General features: G+C 34.6%; 1 protein-coding gene across 1 annotated transcript; it reads left to right on the top strand.

The window, feature by feature from the left end:
* On the top strand, positions 1–27,368 carry jag1a (jagged canonical Notch ligand 1a). Its single transcript, XM_042762257.1, is given in 27 exon segments — positions 1–341; positions 822–1,130; positions 5,500–5,557; positions 6,705–6,962; positions 8,263–8,323; positions 9,035–9,165; positions 9,274–9,393; positions 11,810–11,904; positions 11,906–11,924; positions 12,277–12,390; positions 12,675–12,736; positions 12,780–12,789; positions 13,362–13,408; positions 14,772–14,945; positions 15,056–15,206; positions 17,550–17,703; positions 17,797–17,921; positions 18,023–18,136; positions 19,287–19,400; positions 19,485–19,641; positions 21,143–21,240; positions 21,368–21,481; positions 22,351–22,460; positions 22,554–22,778; positions 22,900–23,031; positions 23,963–24,116; positions 24,830–27,368. Coding segments are annotated over 27 exon segments (3,960 nt in total). The 5' UTR covers positions 1–38; the 3' UTR covers positions 25,381–27,368.

The raw sequence follows: 27,368 nt of genomic DNA, 5'->3' as shown, positions 1-27,368 counted from the left end.
GTGTGGGCCCCGCCCCTCCCCGTGAATGCGGTGTATAGATGGAGCGCTCTCCTGGCCGCACTCGCAGCTTTTCCTCTCCAGTCCGTGGGCATTGTTGTAAAAACAGAAGGACAATAGAGTGCAAGAATAGAGTGACGGATAATAGAACCTCAAAAGGGGCATCAGGGAATCTGTCCTCTATTGGACCTGAGTGCATGAGGCACTATATGAGAGCCGTGTGTCGGCTGAAGTTTAGTTTCACAGGCAGCGAGCAGACAGAAAGAGGAGGCATGACTCTGAGACGGAGTCCAAGTTTTGCGGTGCTGTGCGTTCATGTGCTTCTGCGGTGCCTGTGGATGAGGGTACGTGCGGTTTGGCTTTCACAACTGTTTATACGACGCGATGTGAACATGCATTTGTGGATCAGATGACACTAATTACTGAGTCGATCTCATTCGATTCATTTGGATTTTGAGACTTTCTTTTTGCAGTTTCCCAAATTTTTGTAGGCCCTATGCGTTTTTTCGTTTTTTTTTCGTATATTCGTCATCCTTTCCTATCAAAATTCTTGCTACGGATACGAAAACAAAAAAAAAAAAAAAAAAAATCGAATTGTGTGCAAAGACATTTTTACACTGAAATAGAACTGCAATGTCCTTTGAGTTTAAAGGACTTTTTTTTTTTTGATAGATTTTGATTCTTTATGTATACAATTGCGGACAATTTTTCACACGATTTTGGCGCATGCATTCAAATGAATAGACTGAGAGATGACAAAGATAGACGTCCCATGTGAGAAGTACTGTAGCCTACTCTTAATTTTGCATGTTGTTTTGTTGCAGGTTTGTGAGGCATCGGGGCACTTTGAGATGCAGGTTTTGTCCATGCAGAACTTGAACGGGGAGCTGCAGAGCGGCGCGTGCTGTGACGGCGCGCGCGTCGCGGCGGACCGCTCATGCACGGCGGATGAGTGCGATACGTTTTTCCGCGTCTGTCTGAAGGAGTATCAGTCGCGGGTGTCTTCGGGAGGCCCGTGCAGCTACGGAAGCGGATCTACTCCCGTTATCGGTGGGAATACTTTTTCTGTCAAGCCGCTCGACGGCGCGAGCGATAAATCCAGGATCGTGCTGCCCTTCAGCTTCGCCTGGCCGGTGAGTTGAAAAGGCTGTTTTGGTAGCAGAGCCCCTGGGAAATCGTAATCTGATTAAAAACAAGTCTGGGATTACGGGAGGCCGGGGCAAGTTGTCACACTCTTTACCACAGTAAATATTTCCCACGGTGGGTTTATTTGTGAAAGTCAGTTTGTGTATAAACTATTTGTTCAGAAGAGCCACTGTTATTGGAAAAAAGACAACAATACAACAAAAAAAAAAACAAAAATAAAATTTTTGAGAAATTGAGATGTATAAGGTGAATAAATAAGCTTTCCATTGATGTATGGTTTGTTATGATTGGACAATATTTGGCTGAAACACAACTATTTAAAAATCTGGAATCTGAGGGTGCAAAAAAATTGGGAAAATCGCCTTTAAAGTTGTCCAAATGAAGTTCTTAGCAATGCATATTACTAATCAAAACTTAACTTTTGATATATTTATGGTAGGAAATTTATAAAATATCTTCATGGAACAAGATCTTTACTTAATACGCTAATGATTTTTGGCATAAAAGAAAAATCAATCATTTTGACCCATACACTGTATTTGTTGGCTATTGCTACAAATATACCCATGCTACTTATGACTGCTTTTGTGCGCCAGGGTCACAAATGTACATTTTTTTGTCACAAAATGCCCCAATAGCTTATCATGTGAACTTGTGACAACTTGCCCCGGTGTCACAACATACTATTTTCCATGATGCTTCCAGCATCTCAGTCTGTTTGTGAACACACAATCGACTTTCCTCAGGATTCTGATTTCCAGTTGTTGTTTGTGAACGCCGGTGTTATGCTACCAACACTGTATTTTTAATACTGTAAGGGTAGGTTTAGGGCTGGGGTAGGTGTACACATTAATAAAGCCTCGCACCACATTAATATCATGCTGGAAGCTAAATCTGCTAGGTAGCATTTTTCGCTGTTGAATTATACCAACTGTTTTATAGGGAGGTAGCAAAATTTGACAAGGTAGCACAAATCAACAGAACTCCGGTTCTGTCCCGTTCATGGCATTCCTGTTTGATGATGCTCAGGTTGGACAGGGGTGTTACCCAACCCTAGCCAGCACAGTCCGCCAGTATCCTCTCAAAATAGCAATGTGCAATAAAACACCTGAGTTTATCTCCAGCATCTACTGATGGACATTCAGAGGCTGTTTTACACACAATGGCTACAGGAAACTGCTCTTAGATATCCAGTCAGACCATCATTGTTCATTTAAAGGGGGTTATCTCATTATCTCTAATGAAACCTATAGTGAGCTGCCTACCTAGCCAGCATTTTTGGGCATCATAGGTGCCCTGCTAGTCCAAAATGTGCATATGATGCTGGAAAATTAATGCTGTTTTGGCTGGTCCACTAGGTTTTGAGACACATCCAATAATGCAACCTTCAAACTAAGCATGCATTCAGATGTGAGGGTTTTATATAACCAGTGCTTATATGCAATATTATGATAATATGATTCTGTATGCCGAGAAAAAAATAAGACATTACAATAGCAAATAATAAATCAACACATATTCTACAAAATGTTTGCTTAGAATTCACAAAAGAATTCATATAACATGGTTATTGTTGGTTATTGCATGCTTAGTACAAATGGTTATATGTTGATACTTTCAAAATAGCCAAAGACTGGCCAATTATTCATCCAAGATGTTTTGTTATGAATATATTTCTCTTGTAACAGACATATGGTCATTTTAAGATTATTGCCATTTGCTGATTACCAGGTACGTTGATTGACAGAAGTGTTAGTCCCCCTTTAGTTAGATCCCAAAATTGTCAATGAATAACATACATTTTTTGGTTGTATGTGAGTAAAGATTGTGAAAAATAGGTGTGAATTTTGTTAATTTTGCAATCACTTTTAATACATTTTGACTGGTGACCACCACCTTGACTAAATAGTGTGGTAGTCCTATATCGGTCGGCCATTAGACATCAGCCTTTGAAAATCTCTTATCAGTCAGCCGCAACTTTTTTTAAGCATTGCCCAAGGCAGATCTGATTGTGGCATCTATTTTTCTCCACTCTGAATCTGAATGGTGCAATTGTTTTTGCTGAAGCCCATGTTTACTTTCACAACTCATAAGGCCGAGCCGTCAGTACGAGGTCAAAGCAAGCTCTCCTGCAAGTCAGTCTGATAGTTTAATTAGGGCCAGTTACCGTGGCAGCCGCGCTCAAACATCTCACCCCCTGCCCACGTCGATCAGAGCGGTCTAGACCTGCCTCACAGCCGCTCTGAATGGAGATTAATTAGACATTGTCATCTTGCATGCTTTCTTTTCCATCACAAGTTTACCTAGCAATTGAACTGCTCGCAGCCTGCAATGCTGGTTTGTGGGACGGCGGTTCAACAAAGCGGGTTTACAAAGAAACACAGGGGGTCTTTGCATGAGTGTGTGTGTGTTCTGATCTATTTGTTGTTCGTTTTCGCATCATCAGCAGTGGTCAGATGAAAATGCAGGGTGTGTGTATGGATGTTTCAGACGGAGTCTTGGTAACCAGCGTCCTGCTGGTAGTGAACATGGATGAGAAGAAGACTAGAAGATTGATTGTACTGTAGATATTTCATGCTTCACTCTTAAAAAAATCTTTGACAGTTCCGTAACTTCTTGTTAAGAACCTTTTTCGCTGTATAGGGTTGTTGAGTTGCTCTTTGGTTCTTTGGAGATGTTCTGTCACATTTAATAGGTTCTCAGATCCATATATTGGTTTAAGGGATCTCTCAGTCATAATAAAATCCTTTTCATTTATGTGAAATTAAATATGGCAACTGCTAAAGGTCTCTAAACTCTTAAAAATAAAGGTTCTGTATTGGCATCATCTATTTGAAAGAAATGTGCTTTTAAGTCATTTCAGAGCATATTGAGATATAAACATTGAATACGGTCAAACAAACATTGAATACAGTGTGAGAGGGTCTTCATGTCTTTCTCACAATGTCTGTAGGTCAGATCACTGAGGTGTCACTTGGGGATGAGTCCTGTAAACCTACTGTGTCTTTCTGTGTGTGAGTTTAAACTCATACTGCATTCACTCGTCTGACTTCACCTTCATTTGTGTGTGTGTGTGTGTTTGGATGGATGGATTAAAGCTCATAAAGGCCTGTAGATCCCTCAGACTGCAGCGGCAGGAAGAGCCAGCATTACTGGTGTGTGTGAGGTCATCTCAGAGAGCTCTGATGGAGTAAATGCTTCTGCTGTCTGTTCTCAGAATCAGCTCATATTCTGCAAATATTTCTCAAGCTGTTTCTGTCTGTTTGACATATTTTTCTTTTCTCATCTAACATCCCGTAGAGAGTTTTTCTCACACATTTTTTCACTCTCCTGTCTGTCCTGTTACTTATCTTTAATTAGTCGGTGAAGAGCCAGATAGTGAAAGTATAGTTCAGTGATGTCTCCTGATAAAGCACAGAGTGATCAATCATTACAGTGCTGTATTAATCTTCCGCAAACATTCTGGAATGTTCTAAAACTCTAACCTAAAATATGAAAATTCTGCTTTAATTCATTGAATGTTCTATTAATCAAAGAATCCTGAAAAATGTATCCATGTTTTAGCAACAATATTAAAAAGCACAACTGTTTCCAACATTGATACTGATCAGAAATGTTTCTTGAGCAGCAAATCAGCATGATTTCTGAAGGATCATGTGACACTGAAAGGCTCCTGAAAATTCATAATTGCTATGACAGGACATAAAATCGAAGTAATATTTCACAGTATGATAAAACATTTGAAACTTTCAGAAACATTCAAAAATATTACTGACTCTTCTGAATGGTAACCATTTTTGGTTTTTGTAAACTTTATACTTTAAAATTAAAGTATACTTTAAAATAAATATTTTAAAATGTCAGAATTTTAAACTTTTAAATTCAAGATTAAAATGTAAAATGTCATTGTCTAGCATTGATAGAATGTCTAGAATAGACTTTGATAGAATGCATATTTCTAACCATTTAGCTCTAAAATTAGTAAGAACCTATTGGTGTAAAATTATATGATGAGCGCATAACTTACTGGTTTATAATTTTTCACCCCATGCTTACACTTTGAAGTCTTTCTCTTAATTTGGACTAAATCTCACCCAAGATAACTGAGATAACTGAAATCAGCATAATTTGAAACACGAATGTTCAAAGAAGACATAAAAACTCATACAATATCACCAAATGTGAGATATACTGCAACACTGGGCCGATGGGGTGATTAACATTTCTGTCAACTGACCTGAAGCTCTCTCACCACTGGATCATTGTGAATGAACATAAAATGAACATTATCCAATTTAAAACGATTCTTTGAGACTGTGTGTAATGGTGATTTAAAGTGTTATTTCTTTCTTTCAGAGGTCATATACGTTGATTGTGGAGGCTTTGGACTTCAATAATGACTCAAGCACTGGCAGTGAGTATCTCTCTCTCTCTCTCTCTCTCTCTCTCTCTCTCTCTCACACACACACACACACATAATTCTGTATCTTTCAAGAGAGTACAGTCAGAAAGTGACAATGAGAGAGAGCGTGCGTAAAGGCAGCATGCAGCATGTGTGTATTTCTGTGTATTTCTGTGCGTGTGTGTGTTGTGGATGGCTGGCAAACACTTCCTGTTACCAAACCGCTGCCTGCACCTGCTTGCATTCATCAGTCTTTTAAACACATTGTTGTAAGTGTGAGACAATCTTCCACACACGCAGCAGGGAGCAAGTTAGAAATTTGGGTCATTACTTGCAATAGTTTTGTGTAGAATTAAAGATGTAATGTGTGTATAATCTATTTGTATTATTTATCCCATTCAGATCTAAATAAGTGTGTGCCAAATCTGAACAGGAGTGTAAATATTGACTTTACACCAACATATTAAGTAGCCTACTAGTTATAGTAGTAACATGTCAAGTATTTTTTATTTATTTATTATGCATACAAAAAATAAGAAATCAATATTATATATAACAGTTAGGTCTCAGGTTTGGCAGCCTGGCATTGATATCTGTCCTCCTGTATTTCTGAAGGACAGGTTTGGGGCAAGACAGTTAGTTCTCTTTAGCCACGAGCCACACACACTTCACACACTCCTCTCACAATTTACAGCCCTTCGGCCAAATACCTCACCGCTGTGCTGGATTCTGGCCTGCCCTGAAAAAATTACTACAGTATTCCTCTGCCCAATTGTAAACAAAGTCTACAGTACACTGCTCTTAAAGGGACAGTTCAGGCAAAAATCTGTCATTGTTTTCTGTTTACATGTCCTTTGAAACACTAAATGAGATATTGAGCAGAATGTCTGAGCTACTCTATTTCATATCTCAAAAGGTGATTTATACTATCAAGCTCCAAAAAGATTTAGATCTATTTGTCATGCTGAGCTATCGTATGGCTTCGGAAGACTGGAAATACAGGGTAAAAATCATATAAGGGAACATCCGTGATACGTTAAGGTTTTATTTGTCTATTTTGGTGGTGTAAATTGTATTTTCACAGTCATTCTGAACAGAGGCCTAATTAAACCACATCTGTCCGCTAAAGTGTCTATTTCTCCCTGTCTCACTCCTGTAGGCATTAATGGTCAAGTCATAGAGAAAGCGGTCCAGTCGGGCATGATCAACCCAAACCGTCAGTGGCAGGTCTTGAAACACAACGGCCCCGTGGCTCAGTTTCAGTACCAGATTCGGGTGACCTGCGACGAGCACTACTTCGGCTTCGGCTGCAATAAGTTCTGTCGGCCCAGAGATGACTTCTTCGGCCACTATACCTGCGATCACAATGGCAACAAGACCTGCTTGGAGGGATGGGCTGGCCCAGAATGCAACACTGGTAAGGGGTGATGACCTTTGTCAGATTTACAGTGCTGTTGTGCATGGATTTCATGCTAGAGGCAAAATACTTCACATTTCATATTTGAGGTCTATTTCCATTGAGCATACAATGCCTTCACAAAGCCTTATCAAAGTAAGAATTTTTCAATGTTTTTAAAAAGGTCTCTACTGCTCACCAAGGCTGCATTTATTTAATAAAAAATACAGTAAAAACCGTAATATTGTGAAATATTATTACAGTATAAATAATTGATTTCTATTTGAATATATTGTAAATGTTATTTATTCCTGTGATGCAAAGCTGAATTTTCAGTATCATTACTCCAGTCTTCAGTGTCACATGATCCTTCAGAAATCATTATTATATGCTGATTTGGTGCTCAAGAAACATTTTTTATCAGCATTGGAAACAGTTGTGCTGCATAATATTATTTGGGAGACTGTAATGCATTTTTTTTAAACATTATTTGATGAATAGCTTATCAAAGGTCAAAATTGATTGTTCAAAAGAACAACATTTATTTGAAAAAGTAATCTTTTGTAACTTTACTAATGTATTTATGCCAACTTTTGATAAATTTTATGCATTGCTGAATAAATATATACATTTCTAAAAAAAAAAAAAAAAATCTTACTGTCCGCAAACTTTTGAACAGTGGTGTATATGTGTTCATAATATCAGGAAATGTAAAAAATGCCCAAACCTGAAATACTAATGGAAATTAATTACAAAAAAAAATGTTTTAAATAATTGTATAATAATTGGCTACATTTTTTTTTAAATACATTTTTTTTATTTTTAAATATTTTTTTGTTTGTATAAAAAGTGTGGGAATGGGATTTCGGCTCTTTTTTTTTTTTTTAACAAATTCACAAAACAATGAAAAAAAACACTGAAATTTGTTTGTATAAAAAGTGTGGGAATGGGATTTCGGCTCGGTCAGACTGGACTCATACTGGCTCTGAATCACTGACCTTACAGGGATGTTGTTATTTGAGATTGCCACTATCACAACAAAGCTTTGGCTCACACACACACAGCATCCCGTCTGCCAGCTAGTGTGTTAGTGTTTAATACAGTGTGGGTTTGCGACAGTATTAGGGTGGATTTTATCTCTGTAATAGTGTTTATTCCCTCATTCACTCCCGCATGAAGAAACATGAGTGAAGGGGGGGAGAAATGACCTCATGTTGGCAGATGTTGTTGAGAGCGGCTGGAATGGCGTGATGAGAGAGAACTGCTGAGATCACACAGATGGAGCTGATAGCAGTAACCTCTTCCTCTCTTGTTTTCTTAGCCATCTGTAAGCAGGGCTGCAGCACTGAGCATGGCTCCTGTAAAGTGCCTGGAGACTGCAGGTAACACATAGCATTTATTTATACGGATAATGGATTTAATGATTCTTTTTTCAATATCAAGTGAGCTGACTTATGTCTAAATAGGCAGTGCCCTTCTAAGGTAGCATGCTAACTAAAAAGCCCATAGCTTCATAAGTAAGCTCAAGCGAAACCCAATTTTCTGCATTGGCCTACTATTAAGTGACTAATTTTGGACACTACGATGGCAACATATAGAATTTCATAACTAGGGCTGCAAAAATGTATTTTTGTATGATAGAAGTTGTAATTGTGGTTTAAAATGTGTTTTTTTTCTTTAAATAGCTCTTTTATAAACAGGTTTTCTGTGCATTTTTATAGGGCTGCACAATTTGGTCAAATTTTTTAATATATATTAAAAGTTTAATAAATAATAATTATTACATTATTTTGATTATTGTTGCTATTAAAAGTAATATACAAAATAAGAAATATTTTAATAGTAAAAATACTTTCTCCATGTAAAAAAATAAATTAATAATAATAATAATTAAATTTTATAGTACAACTATAAAATTACAATACTATTTTTTATGTTTTAATTTGCTTTTTTGCATGTTCAAATTTTAAACCATCAAGCTTTTATTTTGGCAGAAAACTGCAGGAAATCCTCCTAGGTAGTGCAGCAGAGTCACATTATGTTTGAGTGCATGTGGTACAGTATTTTCAGAGATGATGTTCTGCCCTTCACAGGTGTCTGTACGGCTGGCAGGGCGAGTACTGCGACCAGTGTATCCCTCATCCCGGTTGTGTGCACGGCACATGCATCGAACCCTGGCAGTGCCTGTGTGACACCAACTGGGGAGGGCAGCTCTGTGACAAAGGTATTTCTATTCTATTCTATTCTATTCTATTCTATTCTATTCTATTCTATTCTATTCTATTCTATTCTTCAGCCTGGGTCATTTGTTGAATTGTTTTGTATGGCGTAGACTTGAACACCTGTGGCACGCGGCAGCCCTGTCTGAATGGCGGCACCTGCAGTAACACGGGACCAGACAAATACCACTGCGCCTGTCCTGATGGCTACTCGGGACAGAACTGTGAGAGAGGTGGGTCACACACAAACACAAACACACACACACATCACACGGCTGATGTCCACCGTAAACATCCTGCATTTATTTGATCAAAAATACAGTAAAAACAGTAATATTGTGAAATATTATTGCAATTTTAAATAACTGTTTTCTGTTTTAATAGACTTTAAAATATAACTTATTCCTGAGAAACAATGCTGGATTTTCAGCATCATTACATGTCACATAATCCTTCAGAAATCATTCTAATATGCTGATTTATAGCTCAAGAAACATTTCTATTATAATCAATGTTGAAAACAGGTGTGCTGCTTATTATTTCAGGATTCTTTGATGAATAGAAGTTCAAAAGAACAGCATTTATTGAAATTTTTTTTTTATTACATTAAAAATTACAAAACTCTCACACCTTCACCAAATAAAAAAACAATTCCTACCAATGAAATTGTATGTGATGTGAGGAATATTCCACATTCAATTAATTCAAGTACAAAAAAAAATAACAACAATCATGAAAAAAAATTGATATATATAAAAATTCCAAAAAAGAAAAAAAAAAAGTTTGATAGATGTTTTCTTGAGTGCACAGTTTGTATGTTTTAGATCAGAATTCCTCACGTTACTTATCAGCGAGTCATCAAATTAAGCCGTGGATCGTGTTGCAGTTCATGTCAGCCATCTGGCGAGAAACTCTGTTTTATTTACTGGCCAATGCCAAATTTTATTCACATTTACCACTTTGAGAGTTCACATTTTATACCCATATCTCTCTTTCTACTAATTATACAATACTCTCACATCTCTTTCTTTCTACAGACGAGATATATATTCGACACGCAATAGAGAAAAGAGCAGAGAGATACACACGCAAACATACACTTACTAATCAAGCACTTCGTATCCTGGCCAAGCCGAAGAATGCAGTGTGCATTCATTTGATTTGGGCAGAATAATGCATCACATCGTGTCACATACAGTATGTGTGCTGGAAAAATAGATCCGTTGCTCGGGTTGGTTTGGCACAATGTGTCTTCTGTCAAACACACTTCACCAGGACATCCTGGATGCAATAATAGACATATTTTCTTGTTCTACTGTTTTCGTTTTGTTCTGGTTTGCTTCGATTTTTGTTTATCCTTGTTCTTGTTATGTTTTATTGGAAATAAAAGCTCACAGCCTCTTGCTACATTCGTCTGTTTTTGTTGGTGGTCTCTGTTCGGTGTGAGAAAGGCCAAAGGGGCTTTCCCGTCCACTGACTGATCTGATAAAGAGCGATCGAGCGAAGAGAGGGAGTGACTGGGAGATTGAAAGGGGAAAACCAAGACGTGACCCTGCCTGACTGTCTGTGAACTCTAAGACAATGTGATTTGAGCAACAAAACTCTCACTGATCCTTCTCTCTCTCAGTTGAACATTCAGCTGACCCTTTGCTAAACTCTGCGACCGCTGCTTGCTCTGAGAGGAACGTTTACAGAACATCTCATGATCTCTGAATTGGGAAAAAGATCTGTTTTCAGTACAGCTTTACAGAAACAGAGGACTTCTATATATTTGCATTAGAAAACTGTAAAAAAAAATATATTTTTTTTTTGTGGCAGATATTAGTGAAATGTCAGTTTGCATGCTGTAACTGAACATTTGTATTTACACAGCATAAGTCATAATGTACAGTCAGTGAGTCATATTTATTTTAGTTATTTTGTATAGTTATTTTAGTATTATTAATTTACTGTTAGAGTATTTATCAATATTTTGAATTGGCTTGTGTATATTTTCAGTTTTTCTTTTAATTTAAGTACAGGTTTCAGTATTTTTATTCTTTTTTATATTTTATGTTATTATATTTTTTATTTTTATTTTTATAAATTAAGGTTTATTTTTATTTCAGTTTTAGTTTTGGTAATTCTAGTACATAAGCTTAACTTAAACAACTTCTTCAGTTAGTTGCCAGGGCAAAACATTTTAATATTTTTAATGTTTCTTTGTAAAGTTTTATTTTATTTTATTTTATTTTATTTTATTTTATTTTATTTTATTTTATTTTATTTTATTTTATTTTATTTTATTTTATGCATTTAATAAAACCTATTTTCAATAGTTTTCATTAACAATAACAAAACTGCCTGGCATAAACTGGCTACTAACCAATTAACTGGTTAAATTAATGGACATTAATATTTTATCTGAGTTTGAAATATTATTACGTGAGTGTAAAGAGACCATGGAGTCATAAGATGACAGGCAGAGGCATACAGTGCTGCCAGATAGAAAGGGAGTTTGTCATTGTTTGGCAAATGTGTGGTCCATGTGTTTTATTTTTGGGTAAAATGTCTGTGTATTTTGAGCATTCCTTTGGAAAATGCTGTTCTGTCTCAGTTTTGCTTTGATTGTGTGTGTCATATAACATTTCTCTCTCTGGCTCTCTGCAGCGGATAACGCCTGTCTGTCTGAGCCGTGTCTGCACGGAGGCAGTTGTGTGGAGTCCAGTCAGGGCTTTGAGTGTCAGTGTGCGCCAGGCACCACACCGACCGTCCTGCAACATCAGTAAGCCATCTCTGCACTGTCTCAAACTGCTCAGATTAGCCTTTGATTTTTCATACATCCAACTACTTTGAAGGAGAGAACTGAGCCATATATAGCAATACCATTAGAACTTTTTAAAATCACTTTTAGTGACTTTAGGTTATTTGTCCCTTATTCTACAAGTAAAATAGCCTAACTAGGGGGTGGGCAAAATAGTTTTTGTGCTTTAAAAAAAAAAATTGTAATTCACCCCTGTGATGTAAAGCTGAATTTTCCTTCAGAAATCATTCTAATATATTAGAACAAAATAACCGAAACAGAACTCAGAATTTTAGATGTCTCTTAAACTATGATGTCTCCTCCTCTTCCTCAGATGAAGATGACTGCAGTCCGAACCCGTGCAATCACAGCGGCATGTGTGTGGACCTGGTGGATGGTTTTAAATGCATCTGCCCCGCGCAGTGGACTGGAAAGACCTGTCTCATTGGTGAGTGTGTGTGTGTGTGTCTTTGCCCCTCTCCTCTACCTACCTCCCTATCTATCATTCAGTGCATGTTTTGTTTCAAAAAAAACAAAATATACCTAACCAACGAGTCAGCCTTGGAAGAATTTAAGTACCAGACCACCATGAGACCCCCGCCGCTGATTCATACGAGAGCGCATTTACAGTCCATTAACACACACGCACAAATTCCTCAGGCTGCGTGCGTATCAGTCTGATTGTAATTTATACTGCGCTCATGCTGATTTCTTTTGTCATTTTTGGCTCAGATGCTAATGAGTGCGAGGAAAGCCCGTGTGTCAATGCCCACTCCTGCCGGAATCTTATCACCGTATAAAATTACGACAGCCACACCTCTAAAATGAACCTAAAATTTTGACATCAGTAAGTATTCCACAAAATAAAAAATAATTCAAAAATATATAAAATTATTAGGAGCTCTAAAAGGAGTTCAGATGTTCCAAAAAATTCAAAAAAGTTCCAAAAAAAAAAAAAAAGATTCCTAAAGATCCCAGCATGACATTTAAGCAAAGCCCTATCAGTTGTAGTATGGATATAAATGAAGCCTAAAATCATGCAGGTCCTTGAGAGAGAGAGTTTTTTTAATGACCAGACATTTCATTTTTGTCTAGTTGATAATAAAATGGTCAAAAATAACTGAAATAGACTTACTGAAGAAGTGACCTGAGCGATATTTAGATACCAGAATATCATAGATTTGGCAAATGCATTGCCACTTGTAAGTTTATTTAATATTTTGACTACTTTTATTAAGTTTCTGCTGCTAAAAGCATCTAGTATTCTCAGCCATCTCTGTTTTACAAGTTTCTCCCCGAAAATGCTGAAAATGCAAATAAGTGTGCAGACTCTGTCTGGGCCTGATATGGAGTCTGATCTTGCTTTCTTGGCGTGATTTCTGAAATGTGAACTGATATTTTGATGGGTCCCCCCCGCAGATGTCAACGACTGCCACGGACAGTGTCTTAACGGAGGACTGTGTAAGGTAAGGCCTCAAATGTTTTCCAGCGCTTTTGGCAGATGTGAAAACCCCCTGTTTCTATCACCTCCATCCATTCCTGTTTAAAAATAGCAGAAGCTGAGTCATGTTTTGGAGAGTGAACATAAAGACAAAGTGGTCAGAAAGACAGAGTGAGTTTGTGAAACGATCGGATTACCATAAACATTCTTGTCTCCTGCCCTTGTCTCCTATCCATTGTTTTTTCGCTCTGTCTGTATACTTTGCTCACTCTGGTTCAGCGCTGTATCCAGGCTGAAGTGCTGCACAGCTGGAATGCATTAAGACTTTGTCTGAGTCAGTTAGCTCTCAAAACACAGCGAGGAAAGACCTAATCAGTCCTGACAATGTCTTTGATTTAATTCATAAGAAAAAACATGTAATAAACTACATTATATTAATCCCCTAAAAAAAAAATGCATCCTAACTGGGGTGAGCGATATTATCTTGTGTTGGATTTATGCTTAAAAGAAAAACTATTTGTCAGTGGGCCAAAAAAATAAAATTCAAGATGCATTCTATGAAAGTATGTTGTATCTCACACAGTTTTGGTCCTCAAGTAAATTAATCTTGTATTAAGGATGTTTTTTTAGACATTTTTGCTTTAAAACAAGACTTTAATTTAATAATTATTAATATAAAGGACTTATAGTTGTTTAATTATATAAATAATGATTATTAATACAGTTAATTATTTTACTGTATAGCACAGAAACGTTAATAATAATAATAATATTAATTGTAGTTGATGTTATTAATATATCATATAGAAAGTAAGAATTCAGAAAATCTATAAATTATTAAATAATATTATTAATAAGTATTCCCAAATCATATTATTAATAACCATCATAATAGTAATTGTTATTAATATTATATTTAATGTTTTCAGTAATCATTATTTATAATCTTTGAAATAATAAAATAATAACAATAATTTTATTTGACAATATATTATTATTATTTCATATGGATTAGTGTCAATTATATTATTAACGATTGTTAATATTATTCATATTAATACAATTACTTTTTTACTGTATAGCAAGGATGAATTGTTATTATTAATATTAATAACAATTATAATAATTATTATTACCAGAATTAAGAATTATGCAATATATAAATACTACTACTAATAATAATAATTATTATTATTAATGTTTACAATAATTATTATGCATCATCTTCATCAATATGAAAAATAACAACAAAAACAATGATTTTATTTAACCATATATTCAGTTATTATTATTTCATGCTGATTTTTGTAATATATTTTTTTTTGAGTGGATATACATTATACCATTCCTAATGTGTCTCTCTCTCTGTGTGTGTGTGTGTCTGTCAGGATCTTGTGAATGGATATCGATGTGTGTGCGCAGCAGGCTTTGCAGGTGAACACTGTGAGCGAGACGTGGACGAGTGCGCTAGTCGACCCTGTCTCAACGGAGGACGCTGCCAGGACGCGGTCAACGGATTCCAGTGTCAGTGTCCACCTGGTTTCTCAGGGGCCACGTGTCAGGTGAGCTCCAAAAACTTTTCTGGTCATTAATGATGTGTTGTAAACGTGTCTCAATAAACCTCGTGAGCAGGTATTAGAGTGTGTGTGATGTGTGTGAATTTTGTCTTCAGCTGGACATAGACTACTGTGAGAGCGGCCCGTGTCAGAACGGAGCTCAGTGTTTCAGCCTGGCCTCAGATTACTACTGTAAGTGTCCCGAAGATTACGAAGGCAAAAACTGCTCCCAACTTAAAGACCACTGCCTCATCACTCCATGCCAAGGTAGGTTACCCAGAAAATCCAGTTGTATATATCAATATATTGCCATATATAAAAAAACATGATTTTTGAAAATAAACTCTTCATATATAAATATATTAGTGCTGTCAAACGATTAATCGCATCCAAAATAAAAGTTTTTGTTTACATAATATATGTGTGTGTACTGTGTATATTTATGTATATATAAATAAAAACACATACAGCATATATTTTGAAAATATTTACATGTATATAATTATATTCATATAATGTATATCATATATATTTAATATATAAATGTAACATATTTTTCTTAAATATGTACATGCATGTGTTTGTATTTATATATACATAATAAATATACACAGTACACACACATATATTATATAAACAAAAACTTTTATTTTGGATGTGATTAATTGCGATTAATCATTTGAAAGTACTTATATATATATATTATTATTATTTTTTTTTTTTAATGAATAATATTGAAAATTACTTTATCTTTATTTATTTTATTTAAATTATTTATTTCACTTTATAGAAATTAAATGGGATTTTTACTTCTTTTTTACTTCTGTATTTCGCAAACCTGAGCTAGGTGGTTTACTGTCAATGAAAGATATCCGCTGAAAATCCATGTTAGCTCTAGAGCGGATACTAGAGGAGTCCTGAAGTCTCCAGCTTCACTGAATGCTAATCGGCGCTCTCAGACTCCAGATCGCGAGCCTCGTGTCCCGGTGGTAAGATTATCTGCTTGGGCACATTCTGAGGTTTTAATGGACACTGGAAATAGAAGCCCAGTCTTTTTTTAGTCAGCGCAGCCGTAAGACTATCCTCATCTCAAGGCCTCGGCGCTTTTGATGCCGTGCCATTGTGTACGGCGTAGTGTTTGCGATTGCTAACTGTAGTCTGTTGGTCTTCTGGGCTGGAACACCATGGTAACAGCTAGGATATCGTTACACGACGTGTATGCTAACCCAAAGTGAGCTTACCGAGAGGGGAAAACCCACCGCTAGTCAGACTACATGACGACTTGGCTAATTCTTAGCATGCCGCCATCTTCCCCAATCACATGGAAACCCTGGAAATATTTTCACCTTTTAATTCACAGTACCCAAAAAGACATAAAAACTCAAAAAATCTTATGTTTAAGTCATGTTAATTCAAAAATCTTAAAATTCAACGACTTTCATAGAAATTTCTGTGCTAATTTTTGTTTTTAGATATGCTCAGTTCTAAAAAATTTAAAATTGCACAAATGGCATCAAAAGTCACTGTTCAGATGACTTTTTGCTTTTCAAATAAGTTTATTTAGTTTAAAGGATGTTTAGATGTTTTTTCACTAAAGCAGGACTAAATAAAAATAGTAAATACTAATATTTATTTACTAATAATATCTGAAAAATACTAATTATGAAATTTTAATATTAATGATTATTAACTAATAATATTATACATTATATAACAAAAAACAACGAAAAAAAAAATAAAATAATAATAACTTGTTTGCAGTTATTATTATTTACTGTAAAACGAAAATTTAAGAAAATATTAAAATACTTTAATTATTACTTGAATAAATTACTTAGTAAAACATAATAATTAATGTTATTGTTATTATTAGTAATGTTGACAATAAGTATATTTCATAGTCTTAATCAGCATAAAATAAAAAAAAAAAAAATAAAAAATTAACAACGATATAATAATAATTATAATAATATTATTCTTATTAAAAAAAAATAAAAATATCATTAAATACAATATATTATTAATAATTATAATAATTCGAATTATTATTTATTAATAATAAATATTAGTATTATTTCATACTGATTAAGATTATAATAAATAAAATTATAATCAATATAGCATTAATTCTATAATAATAATAATACTATAATAACAATAATAATAATAATAATAATTATTATTATTATTATAGAATCAATAGTATTAATGTTGACAAAATTGTATTTATTATAATCTGATATAATAATAATAATTATTATTATTAGTAGTAGTAGTAGTACTACTATTACCACTACTACTACTAATAATAATATATTTATAAATATTAACTATATAATGATTGCTATTATAATTACTACTATTTCATAATGATTAAGATTTTAATAAATAAAGTTACTGTCAACATCAGTAATATAATATCTATAATATAATATATTGTTATTATTATTAGAAATGTTGTGGAGAGAAATCTAGCTAAAATCAGCTTCTTTATGTTTTCTAGCTGGTCTGAATGACTGCGGTTGGTGGACTTGATTCTGACCTTTTTCTAGATTTAAGGATTTTGACCAGAAGGGCTCTTGATGACTCAGTCCTCATGTTTTCCCGCAGTGATTGACAGCTGCACGGTTGCCGTGGCGTCTAACAGCACTCCGGGCGGCATGCGGCTCATCTCCTCTAACGTTTGTGGTCCTCACGGCCGCTGTCGAAGTCACGCCGGAGGACACTTCAGCTGTGAGTGTCAGGAGCCATACACATACACATAATACCAAAAAACTAAACCCAAATTCTTTTCAAACTTTCACCTCCCACCCTTAAATCCAACACATCAAAGACTTTTAAACAATTCACCTCACTCTTTACTCTCAGACATCAACGACTGTGAAAGTAGTCCCTGCCGTAACGGCGGGACTTGCATTGATAAAATCAACGCGTACCAGTGTATCTGTGCTGATGGCTGGGAGGGACACAACTGTGAGAGCGGTGAGTACATGTCACCTTTGAATATCACTTCATGCGGTTAAAAACACCTCTAATTCCTCTAATTATACTGATCGCTAAAATATTGTGCATTTCCAAAACAGACATTGACGACTGCAGCATGAACCCGTGTCGGGATCGAGGAGTGTGCCGTGATCTGGTCAATGACTTTTACTGCGAGTGTGAAAACGGCTGGAAGGGAAAGACCTGTCACTCACGTAAGCCCCACCTCCTCATTTGCATACCAGTATAAGTGGTGATAAGTATTACTATGTATTTTAGGGTGATAAGTATTATAAAAGTGGCTTAATTTGTGTCAGTTAATCATCATGGCACTTCCACATCCTGGCATGAATTATATGATGATTTGTAAAATCATGTTAATTCATAAAATCTTGAAAAATTCGGTATCATTTCATGAACTTTTCTTTTGTCAGTAAAATTTTTCTAGTTATGCTCAGTTTTAAAACATTTCAAATTGCACAAATGGCACATAACACTTTTTCCTTTTCAAATGAATTTAACCTTTTTTAAAGAATCCTTTAAATAAGACTAAATAACAGAATACTCAGTAATAATTATGAAATTGTTTATAACGATAAAACAAATAATAATTATTAACTATAATAAAATTTATTAATTATTAATATAATATTAATAATATAATAAATTATTAACTATAATACTTTATAATTAGTAAAAATATTAATTATATAATATAATAATAATTTATTATTATTATTATTGTTGTTATTATTTAACTGTTGCTGTTATTTAACTGTTAAACAAGTAAAAATTATAAAAATATTCATCATTATTATTATTCTTTTTATTTAACTAACAAAATTATAATAAGAAAATCTAAAATTTAATCAACAATCAGCCACTATTGTCAAGCAGATTCAAAATGTTTAATGTAAAAAGAAAAATACGGTAAAAATCTTGCATGTTTTTTCACAAATAAGAATATTGTAATTTAATAAAATCTTTAAGAATGATATTTAATCTTTTTAATTTATGTGAACGTATAAAATAATTAAATATAATAAAATTTATTTTTACGAAACCATTTTAATGCATGAAATAGCATGGAAAAATGTCCCTGAACAACTGATGATACAAATGAATCATTAAATCAGAGTTTTGAATCAGTTCATTTAAACAGACAATTTGAACTGATTCATGAAACGAATCTGACTTTCTGACTAGTTTAATTCTTGCCACCGAGGTATAAATCAAACGCTATTATCCTGCAAGTCACAAGACAATGAAAGGGTCGCAGAATTAGCCTTATAAATCATTCATGTATGCAGTAAATGATTTGAATATAGTCCATTAGCCTGACAGCTGATTTCTTCTCGTTTATAGGCGAGAGCCAATGTGACGAGGCCACTTGTAACAACGGGGGCACGTGTTCTGACGAAGGCGACTCATTTAAGTGCATTTGTGCTCCTGGATGGGAAGGAGCTACCTGTAACATCGGTGAGCTGCTAACAACCCGGCTGAGCGTTTTGGTGAACTAGCCTCTGAATCAGCTTCTAAAGCTTTTTCCCCTCCACTCCACAGCAAAGAACAGCAGCTGCCTGCCGAACCCCTGCGAGAACGGAGCCACGTGTGTGGTGACAGGTGACAGCTTCACCTGTGTCTGCAAAGAAGGCTGGGAGGGGCTCACCTGCAGCCAGAGTACGGCAAAACTTCCTGTTCCACTTCCTTACTACTTCCTGTCTTGACTCCTGTCTACCTCCTGTTTCCAACTCTCACCTACTGCTGCTTAAGGTTCTCTTCCAAACTATATACTCATTGGATAGCTCCTTACAGCTTCTGCGCCACTAGCGTCATCTTTATAGCTGTCTCTGGATAGGAGAACGTATTTTAACATACAAAAAAATGACGCACGTCGCCTTTACCTGTAGTTGCAGAATGCCAGGTTTTTCTAAATGAGGACAGAAAATGCATTAAATAGTACAGAGTCTGATGAGTAGTTTCAGATGAAATATTGTTAGCAAACATAACGTTGAAGGCTAATCGTTCAGGTGGGATTATGATCTGCCATTTATAACTTGGTGAAATTATTGCGACTGATCTGGTAGATTATAATATGAATTATAGACAGTCGTGCATGTAAACATGTTGATTTCACTCCAACATAACAATAATCTTCAGATGAATGTTTCTATTTTCGAATAACATTTAATAACAAAGTGTTTCGTGTTTCATCATTTTAAGTCAATAAATTTTGTTGCTTTCATATTTAATAATAATTGTAATTTTAAAATAAAAATTTTAATTTTAATTCAAATCATTTAAATCATAATTAAAATAATTTAAAGCATTATTAAAAGATGTTTAATTGTAATTTTAATTTTAATTATTTTATTTTGATTTCATTTCATTTAAAGCATTATTAAAAGATGTTTTTCAATAATAAAATAATTTAATAATATAACAATAAATATAAGCAGCAATATTTACCTACATATATTTTTAAACTGTTTTAATGTATGAAATATAGTGCAAATCAAGCACAGTAAATAGTATGCATAAAACTATATAATATATATTATATATATATATACATATGCTGCCATATATATATATAAACATATATATATATATATATAATAAATAAATATAAATCAAATAAAAATAAAAAAACTACACATTAAAAAAAAAAAATTAATAAATTAAAACCATATTATCAAATATCACAAAAAACAAATACATAAACAAATAAACGTAAAATAATAAAAGTAAAAAAAAATATATTTATGAATTCTAAACAACTTAATAGTTTTATCTTTTAGTCTTATAATAATTTGCACAATAATAAAAAAAAAATATAAAAAAAAAAAAAATAAATAATAATAACATACTTATTCACAATATAGTTTTTTCCTGTTTTTTGAATCTCTGTGGGTGTAAGCATAAGAACAGTTTGTCAAGACGTGGAAGAGATAGGGAGAAATATGAATGAAATCAATTTACTCTTGTATTACCACTAAAAAACACGTGGAATATGATTGTAAAAACACTAAAAAACATAGGGACAAATATGAAAAAAATCAAAATAATATTACCACTTAGAAATAGGGAGAATATATCGAATGAAAGAGAAATTTAAAATGTATTTGACGACAAGGCAGCATGTGTTCTGGTGACCTCTTACCCAATATCTCATCATCTATAAAAGGTGACCTCTGACCCCGTATCTCATCATTTGTATAATGTGTGTGCAGCTATAACAGCGGCACGTGTGTGGACGGTGATAACTGGTACCGCTGTGAGTGTGCCAGTGGATTCGCAGGGCCGGACTGTCGCATCAGTGAGTGATTAATGCTTCATCGATGAGTTGTGAAGTTGTAGATAAATGAATTCAATATAAATAATAAATCTGACCCAACAGACATCAATCACACACAGTCATCAAACATGCATGTCTCACCCCACAGACATCAATGAGTGCCAGTCGTCTCCCTGTGCATTCGGCTCCACGTGTGTCGATGAAATTAACGGCTACCGCTGCCTGTGTCCACCCGGCAGAACCGGGCCCAGATGTCAGGAAGGTACATGCTCCAAGCTTGCCGCTTAATATTAATATTATTAGTCATGCAGCTATTGCTGATACAGAATTTAAACTTAACCGAGTTGATACTTCCAATCATGCATTCATTAGGGGAACCTTTCTGTCCCCTAGAGAATAATTTAGATTTTTTTTTTTTTGTTACTAGATTTTAACAATATATTATAATAGCTTTTAAACTTTACTATCTATTCTATTTATTATAGCTAGTATAGCAGTGTTATTGTGTTAATAGTATATTGTGTATATTGCTAGTATATTGTGTTAATATTATAGTGTAATTTATTATTTTTTTCATCATGATCAAACTAGGTTTGTATGGTGTTGCTACTAAAACCCTTAGTATTTTTTTTCATTTTAGATTTAAAGGATATATTGTAGTAGCTTTTAAACTTTAGATTTTATCTGTTGTGTTAATATTGTGGTTTATTTGATTATTTTTTTCCTAGATTTACAAGATATATTGTAGTTTTTTGTGACTTTTGTGCTAATAGTATTATGTTTTTTTTTTTATCGTGAGCTCAGAGTTGGTTTGGTTTTGGTTACATTTTTTTTTATAATTATAAAATGTACAAATAATACATTTACTAATTTAAATTCAGAAGCAATCCATTTCTTTGTATTTTTCTTAATTAACAGTTACCATGCACTAGCTAACTTATTATAATTGGCAAGATCAATACCTTTTTTTTTTTTCGCAAAAACATCACAAACGGTGAATAACGGGACAAGCAATAAATGAAGTGTCAGTCAAGCATCAGTTAAATTTTTCAATTAAAACACCATTCAAAATCTCACAATAAAAAGCCTAAATTTAGTGTGATCAGATAAAAGCCTTGTTTTTTCTCTCAGTCACCGGCCGTCCGTGTGTGGTCGGAGGTCGGATTGCAGTAGATGGAGCACAGTGGGCTGAAGACTGTAACACCTGTTACTGTCACAGAGGGATTGTCAGCTGTACTAAGGTACGTCAGCGAGAGCCTGTGTGTTGGAGCTGGACAGAAGTTAATAGTGATTCATTATCATTTCTGAATTCGCTTCCTTCCTCTCTTCAACAGCTCTGGTGTGGCCCTAAACCTTGCCGGATGCTTGGCTTGGGACGAGGTGACTGTCCTCTGGGTCAGCTGTGTGTGCCGGTCCGAGATGAGCAGTGTTTCGTGAAGCCCTGCTCATCACAGGGCGAGTGCTGGTCTGCTCACCGGCCGGCCGTGAGGACCCGCTGTCACCCCGAGAGCGACTGCGCCAACATCACCTTCACCTTCAACAAGGACACCATGCCACAGGTGAGGACACTGGGACTGGCATTTAAAGTGTGCTGGAAGGGGTGGGTGATTTGGTTGCATATATTGGATCAATGCAAACATTTTGAAATGCTTTCTGATGTGTATTTGTTTTGTCTCTCAGGGAGTGACGGTGGAGCAGGTGTGTCGTGAGCTCAGGCATCTGTATGTGGCTAAAAACCTTTCAGCTGAGTTTTCCATCTCTATGAGCTGTGAACTCTCTTCTGCCACCAATAATGAGATCCATCTGGCCATCGTAAGTGACATTCATGCAGTATTTCATTGTCTAGAAATAGCTTTTATTGCAGTTTTAATATCCTTATAGTATTGAAGAATGACTGGAAAAGTCATTTTTATGGTTTTTATTGTCTAAAAGGTGTATGAATAATCTATTTATATTATTTTTGTTTATTATCTGATAATTTTTTATTTATATTATATATTTTATTATAATTTCTATCATTTGCACTAATCATTTAATTCTGCTTTAATTCAATAATAGCTTACTAGCTTGTCATAAATTTTATATATATTTTTTTTATTTAAATGAGCGCTTTCAAATGATTAATCGCGATTAATCGCATCCAAAATAAGTTTTTGTTTACATAATATGTGTGTACTTTGTATATTTATTATGTATGCATAAATATACACACATACACTATATATTTTGAAAAAACATACATGTATTTACATGTATATATTTATAATCATATAATTTACAATATATGTAAATATATTTAATATATAAACAACGTTTTTCTGAAATATATACATGCATTTATATGTAAATAATAAATATACACAGTACACACACATATATTATGTACACAAAAACTTATTTTGGATGCGATTAATCGCGATTAATTGTTTGACAGCACTCATTTAAAAAATGTGTTCATTTGTATTTTATTATTATAATTTTTATTTTCATTTTAACACTATGTATTTAATTCTGCTTTAATTTAATAATAGCTTATAAGCTTCAACTGTAAAAAAAAAAATCAGGACGCATGTTTTTTATTATATTATTTTATTATATGTTATGTTGTTGTATTATATTTGTTATTATTTTAACACCCCATGCATTTAGTTCTGCTTTAATGTAATAACAGCAGCTTCAGTCATAAAAAGACACAAACTATTTAAGTCAGGATTATTTTTAAAGGAAATATTGTGTTTTGTAGCATGTGACTGAGGATGGCATTCACGGCCAGGTTCCTGTTAAAGAGATCACAGACAGCATCATTGATCTGGTGAGCAAACACAGCGCGAACAGCTCCATCATCGGCTCCATTGCTGAGGTCCGTGTGCAGCGCAGTAAAGCACAGAACCCCAACGGTGAGACACGACAGGAAGCACTTACACACTGGAGGAAGTAGCCATAGGTACAAAATCACCTAATCTCAAATAAAATACCAAAATAAAAAACCACATAACAAAAACACAAATCAAATACATAAATATTTTGATATACACTATCAATCAGAAGTTTGGAGTTAGAAAGGGGTTTCTTAATACTTTTATTCAGCAACGATGCATTTAATTGATAAATTAGTTAATTATTTCAAATAAATGCTGTTCTGAATGTTCTATTCATCAAATAATCCTGAATAATGATTTCTGCATAAATATGAAGCAGCACAACTGTTATTAACATTGATAATAATCATAAAAGAAAAGCATATCAGAACATTATAATAAAACTAATTCTGAAGGATTTCTGAAGGATCATGTGACACTGAAGACTGGAGTAATGATGTTGAAAATTTAGCTTTATTATCACAGGAATAAATTACATGTTAAAATATATTCAAATACTAAACTGATTTAAATTGTAATAATATTTCACAATTTTACTGTTATATATGTCTGAAAAATATTAATATAATTTTTTTTTTCATTTAATTTGAGCTATTCAGCTTAAACAAAAAAACAACCAATTTAAACACACATATTAAATATAATAAAATGAAAACTGCACAATGAAGGGATGTAATACATTGCCAGCTTGTTTTTATTAATCCGTTTTCATTGATTCTCTCGTTCAGTAGACTACTTGGTGCCACTGCTGGTGTCCATAGTGACGGCGATCTGGGTTTTGGTGCTGGCTTCGGTGTTTCTGTGGTGCGTGCGGCATCGACGCAAACAAAGCTCCACCCCCACCGCCATCAACCCCGCCGCCCCCTACTCCACGGGAAGCACAGAAGACAACACGGTGAACAACGCCCGCGAGCAGCTCAACCAGATCAAGAACCACATCGAGAAGAACGCATCCAACGGCAGCCTGCCGGGAAAAGAGCTGCTCTGCGACGACAAGAACACCGTCAACGCCAAAATCAGAACGCATTTCTCCGAATCCACCAGACTAGCACAGGAAGACTCCAACAAGCATCTTCAGAAGACGCACTTTCCACGCCAGCCAACCTACATGCTGGTGGACAGGGACGACAGGCTGAGCTCCAACGGCACGGATGTCAAAAATCCTCACTGGACTAATAAACGAGACAACAGAGACCTGGAGTCGCAGCACAGAGCTCCGGATTCACAGCAAAGAGATCTGGACGCACAACACAGCTTGCACAAAATGGAGTATATCGTATAGCAGCCGATCATCGGCATGGTAACAATCATTGCTACGCGATGTCACAAAAGGTCAAGCAAATGAAGACATCTTTTGAAATCAGAGCACTGACTGTCGAGTGTCAGGACAAGGCCGGACAGTGTTTGTTCAGACGTTGCGGTCGGACCACAAGCTGGTCTATTTTATGGCGTCTGAAGGGCCTGAAGACGTTAACCTGTGCTGAACTTCTAGCCTAAATTAGAATGTACAGTAATTGGCCAAAATATGCTCAATGTGTGAATCTCACCAAAACATGTCCAGGTCAAATTTCATCCTGAAATCATAGACATTGTTGACATTTGAATGACAATTACAGGCATAGTTCACCCAAAAATGACATTTCTGTCATCATTTACTCAACCTCGAGTTGTTCCAAACCTGTATGAGTTGCATTCTTTGGTTGAACACAAAAGAAAATGATTTAAAGAATGGTGGTAACCAAACAGTTGACGGTAGCCATCGACTTACATAGTATGGAAAAAAATAATATGGAAGTCAATGGGTACTGTCAACTGTTTAGTTACACACAATCTACAAAATATCTCATCTTGTGTTCATAAGAAGAAAGAAACTCAGGTTCTGAACTTGAGGCTGAGACAGATTTTGAATTTTTTGGCGAACTGTCCCTTTAAGCACCTTTTCCATCCAAAAGTGAAGTACTGCATTTATATACAGTACAGATAGTGTAATACTAAGACTTTTTATGCAAATCAGGATACTATATAATAAAAATTGCTTGAATGATGCTTTCTTCTTTTTTTTGTTTTTGTATTGCATAAAACTTTTATAGTGCTAAACAAAGGTTGTAAAAAAATATATTTTGGGATGAAATTAGACATGGAAATGTTCTTGAGGGTTTCGTGAGTTTCATCCAATTGTTGAACTGAACTGCATGTGCAGATTGTGTTCAGTGTTTATAATGTAGAAATCAATGCACCAGAAATAGCTTGTGAATCAATGATGACTGGTGTATCTTGTGCTCGAAGATTGTATTTAACTCCCATTTATTGGGTTCTTGACTGGATTTTATTTTCCCGCTCTTTCTAGCAGTTCATTTTTATTTATTCTACTCTTTTTTTTTTTTTACATGTGTACAGACAGACAGGTCATGCTTAGAATTGACTGTCTGTATGAAGAAATTCACTGTCAGTTTAGATGTTGATGTTGTATAGATGTCTTTGTATATATTTTCTAATTAATCATTGTGTATATTTGATTTATTAACTTAACAATCAAAAGCCTATCGTTTGTTTTTATTTATATACATTCTTTAGGTTTGAGAATGTGACCGCTCGTGCCCAACCTTTGTATTTTTAGATGGAAAATATTGTCTCTTATTTCTGAAATGCCAAAAGAATAGTTTATTTTTTGAAGAATAGGATGTTTGTTTGTGTCTAAATCCAGAATACAATGTGCAATGTCTGTTTCAGAAAACATGTGCATGACTTGTGTTTGTAATGTCCTGAGACGTAGATGGCTTTCCATCTAGTTTTAATACATACTTTGTCTGTTCAAATACACATTTATAGAATGTTACTTTAAAACCATTCCTGAATATGTTTAGCAAATGTTCTTCTCATAGCTGTTTTAAATGAATTTGGCAGCCCAGGATATCAAACAACGCTTGTCTAGAGTTTTCTGGTCAACCACAGTATTCAAATGTACTTTAACCAAAAAGGGAACGAGCAGTGTTAGAAGTGCAATGCTTGTACAGTAATATGAAATATGAAGAAAACAGAACTGAATGTGATACACAAGACAAAAATTAAATCAAAATCACTCTAGTAGGCCACTTTTATTAATTGTACATTACAGTCGGACTGCTGGGCTTTTTTTAGTTCAGTCCCACTTAATTCGTTGAATTGTTTTGTTTTGTTTTGTTTTTCTCTTCTTGTGTTTATGAGATCCTTCTATGAAAAAGCAGAACCATAAAAAAAACAGATCATCCTGGGGTTTAACATAAATTTAAA

Source organism: Cyprinus carpio, chromosome A1, assembly GCF_018340385.1.
Source record: "Cyprinus carpio isolate SPL01 chromosome A1, ASM1834038v1, whole genome shotgun sequence".
Classification (NCBI taxonomy): domain Eukaryota; kingdom Metazoa; phylum Chordata; class Actinopteri; order Cypriniformes; family Cyprinidae; genus Cyprinus; species Cyprinus carpio.
The sequence above is the reverse complement of the archived record's forward strand: the minus strand, read 5'-3'. Positions and strand labels throughout refer to the sequence as shown.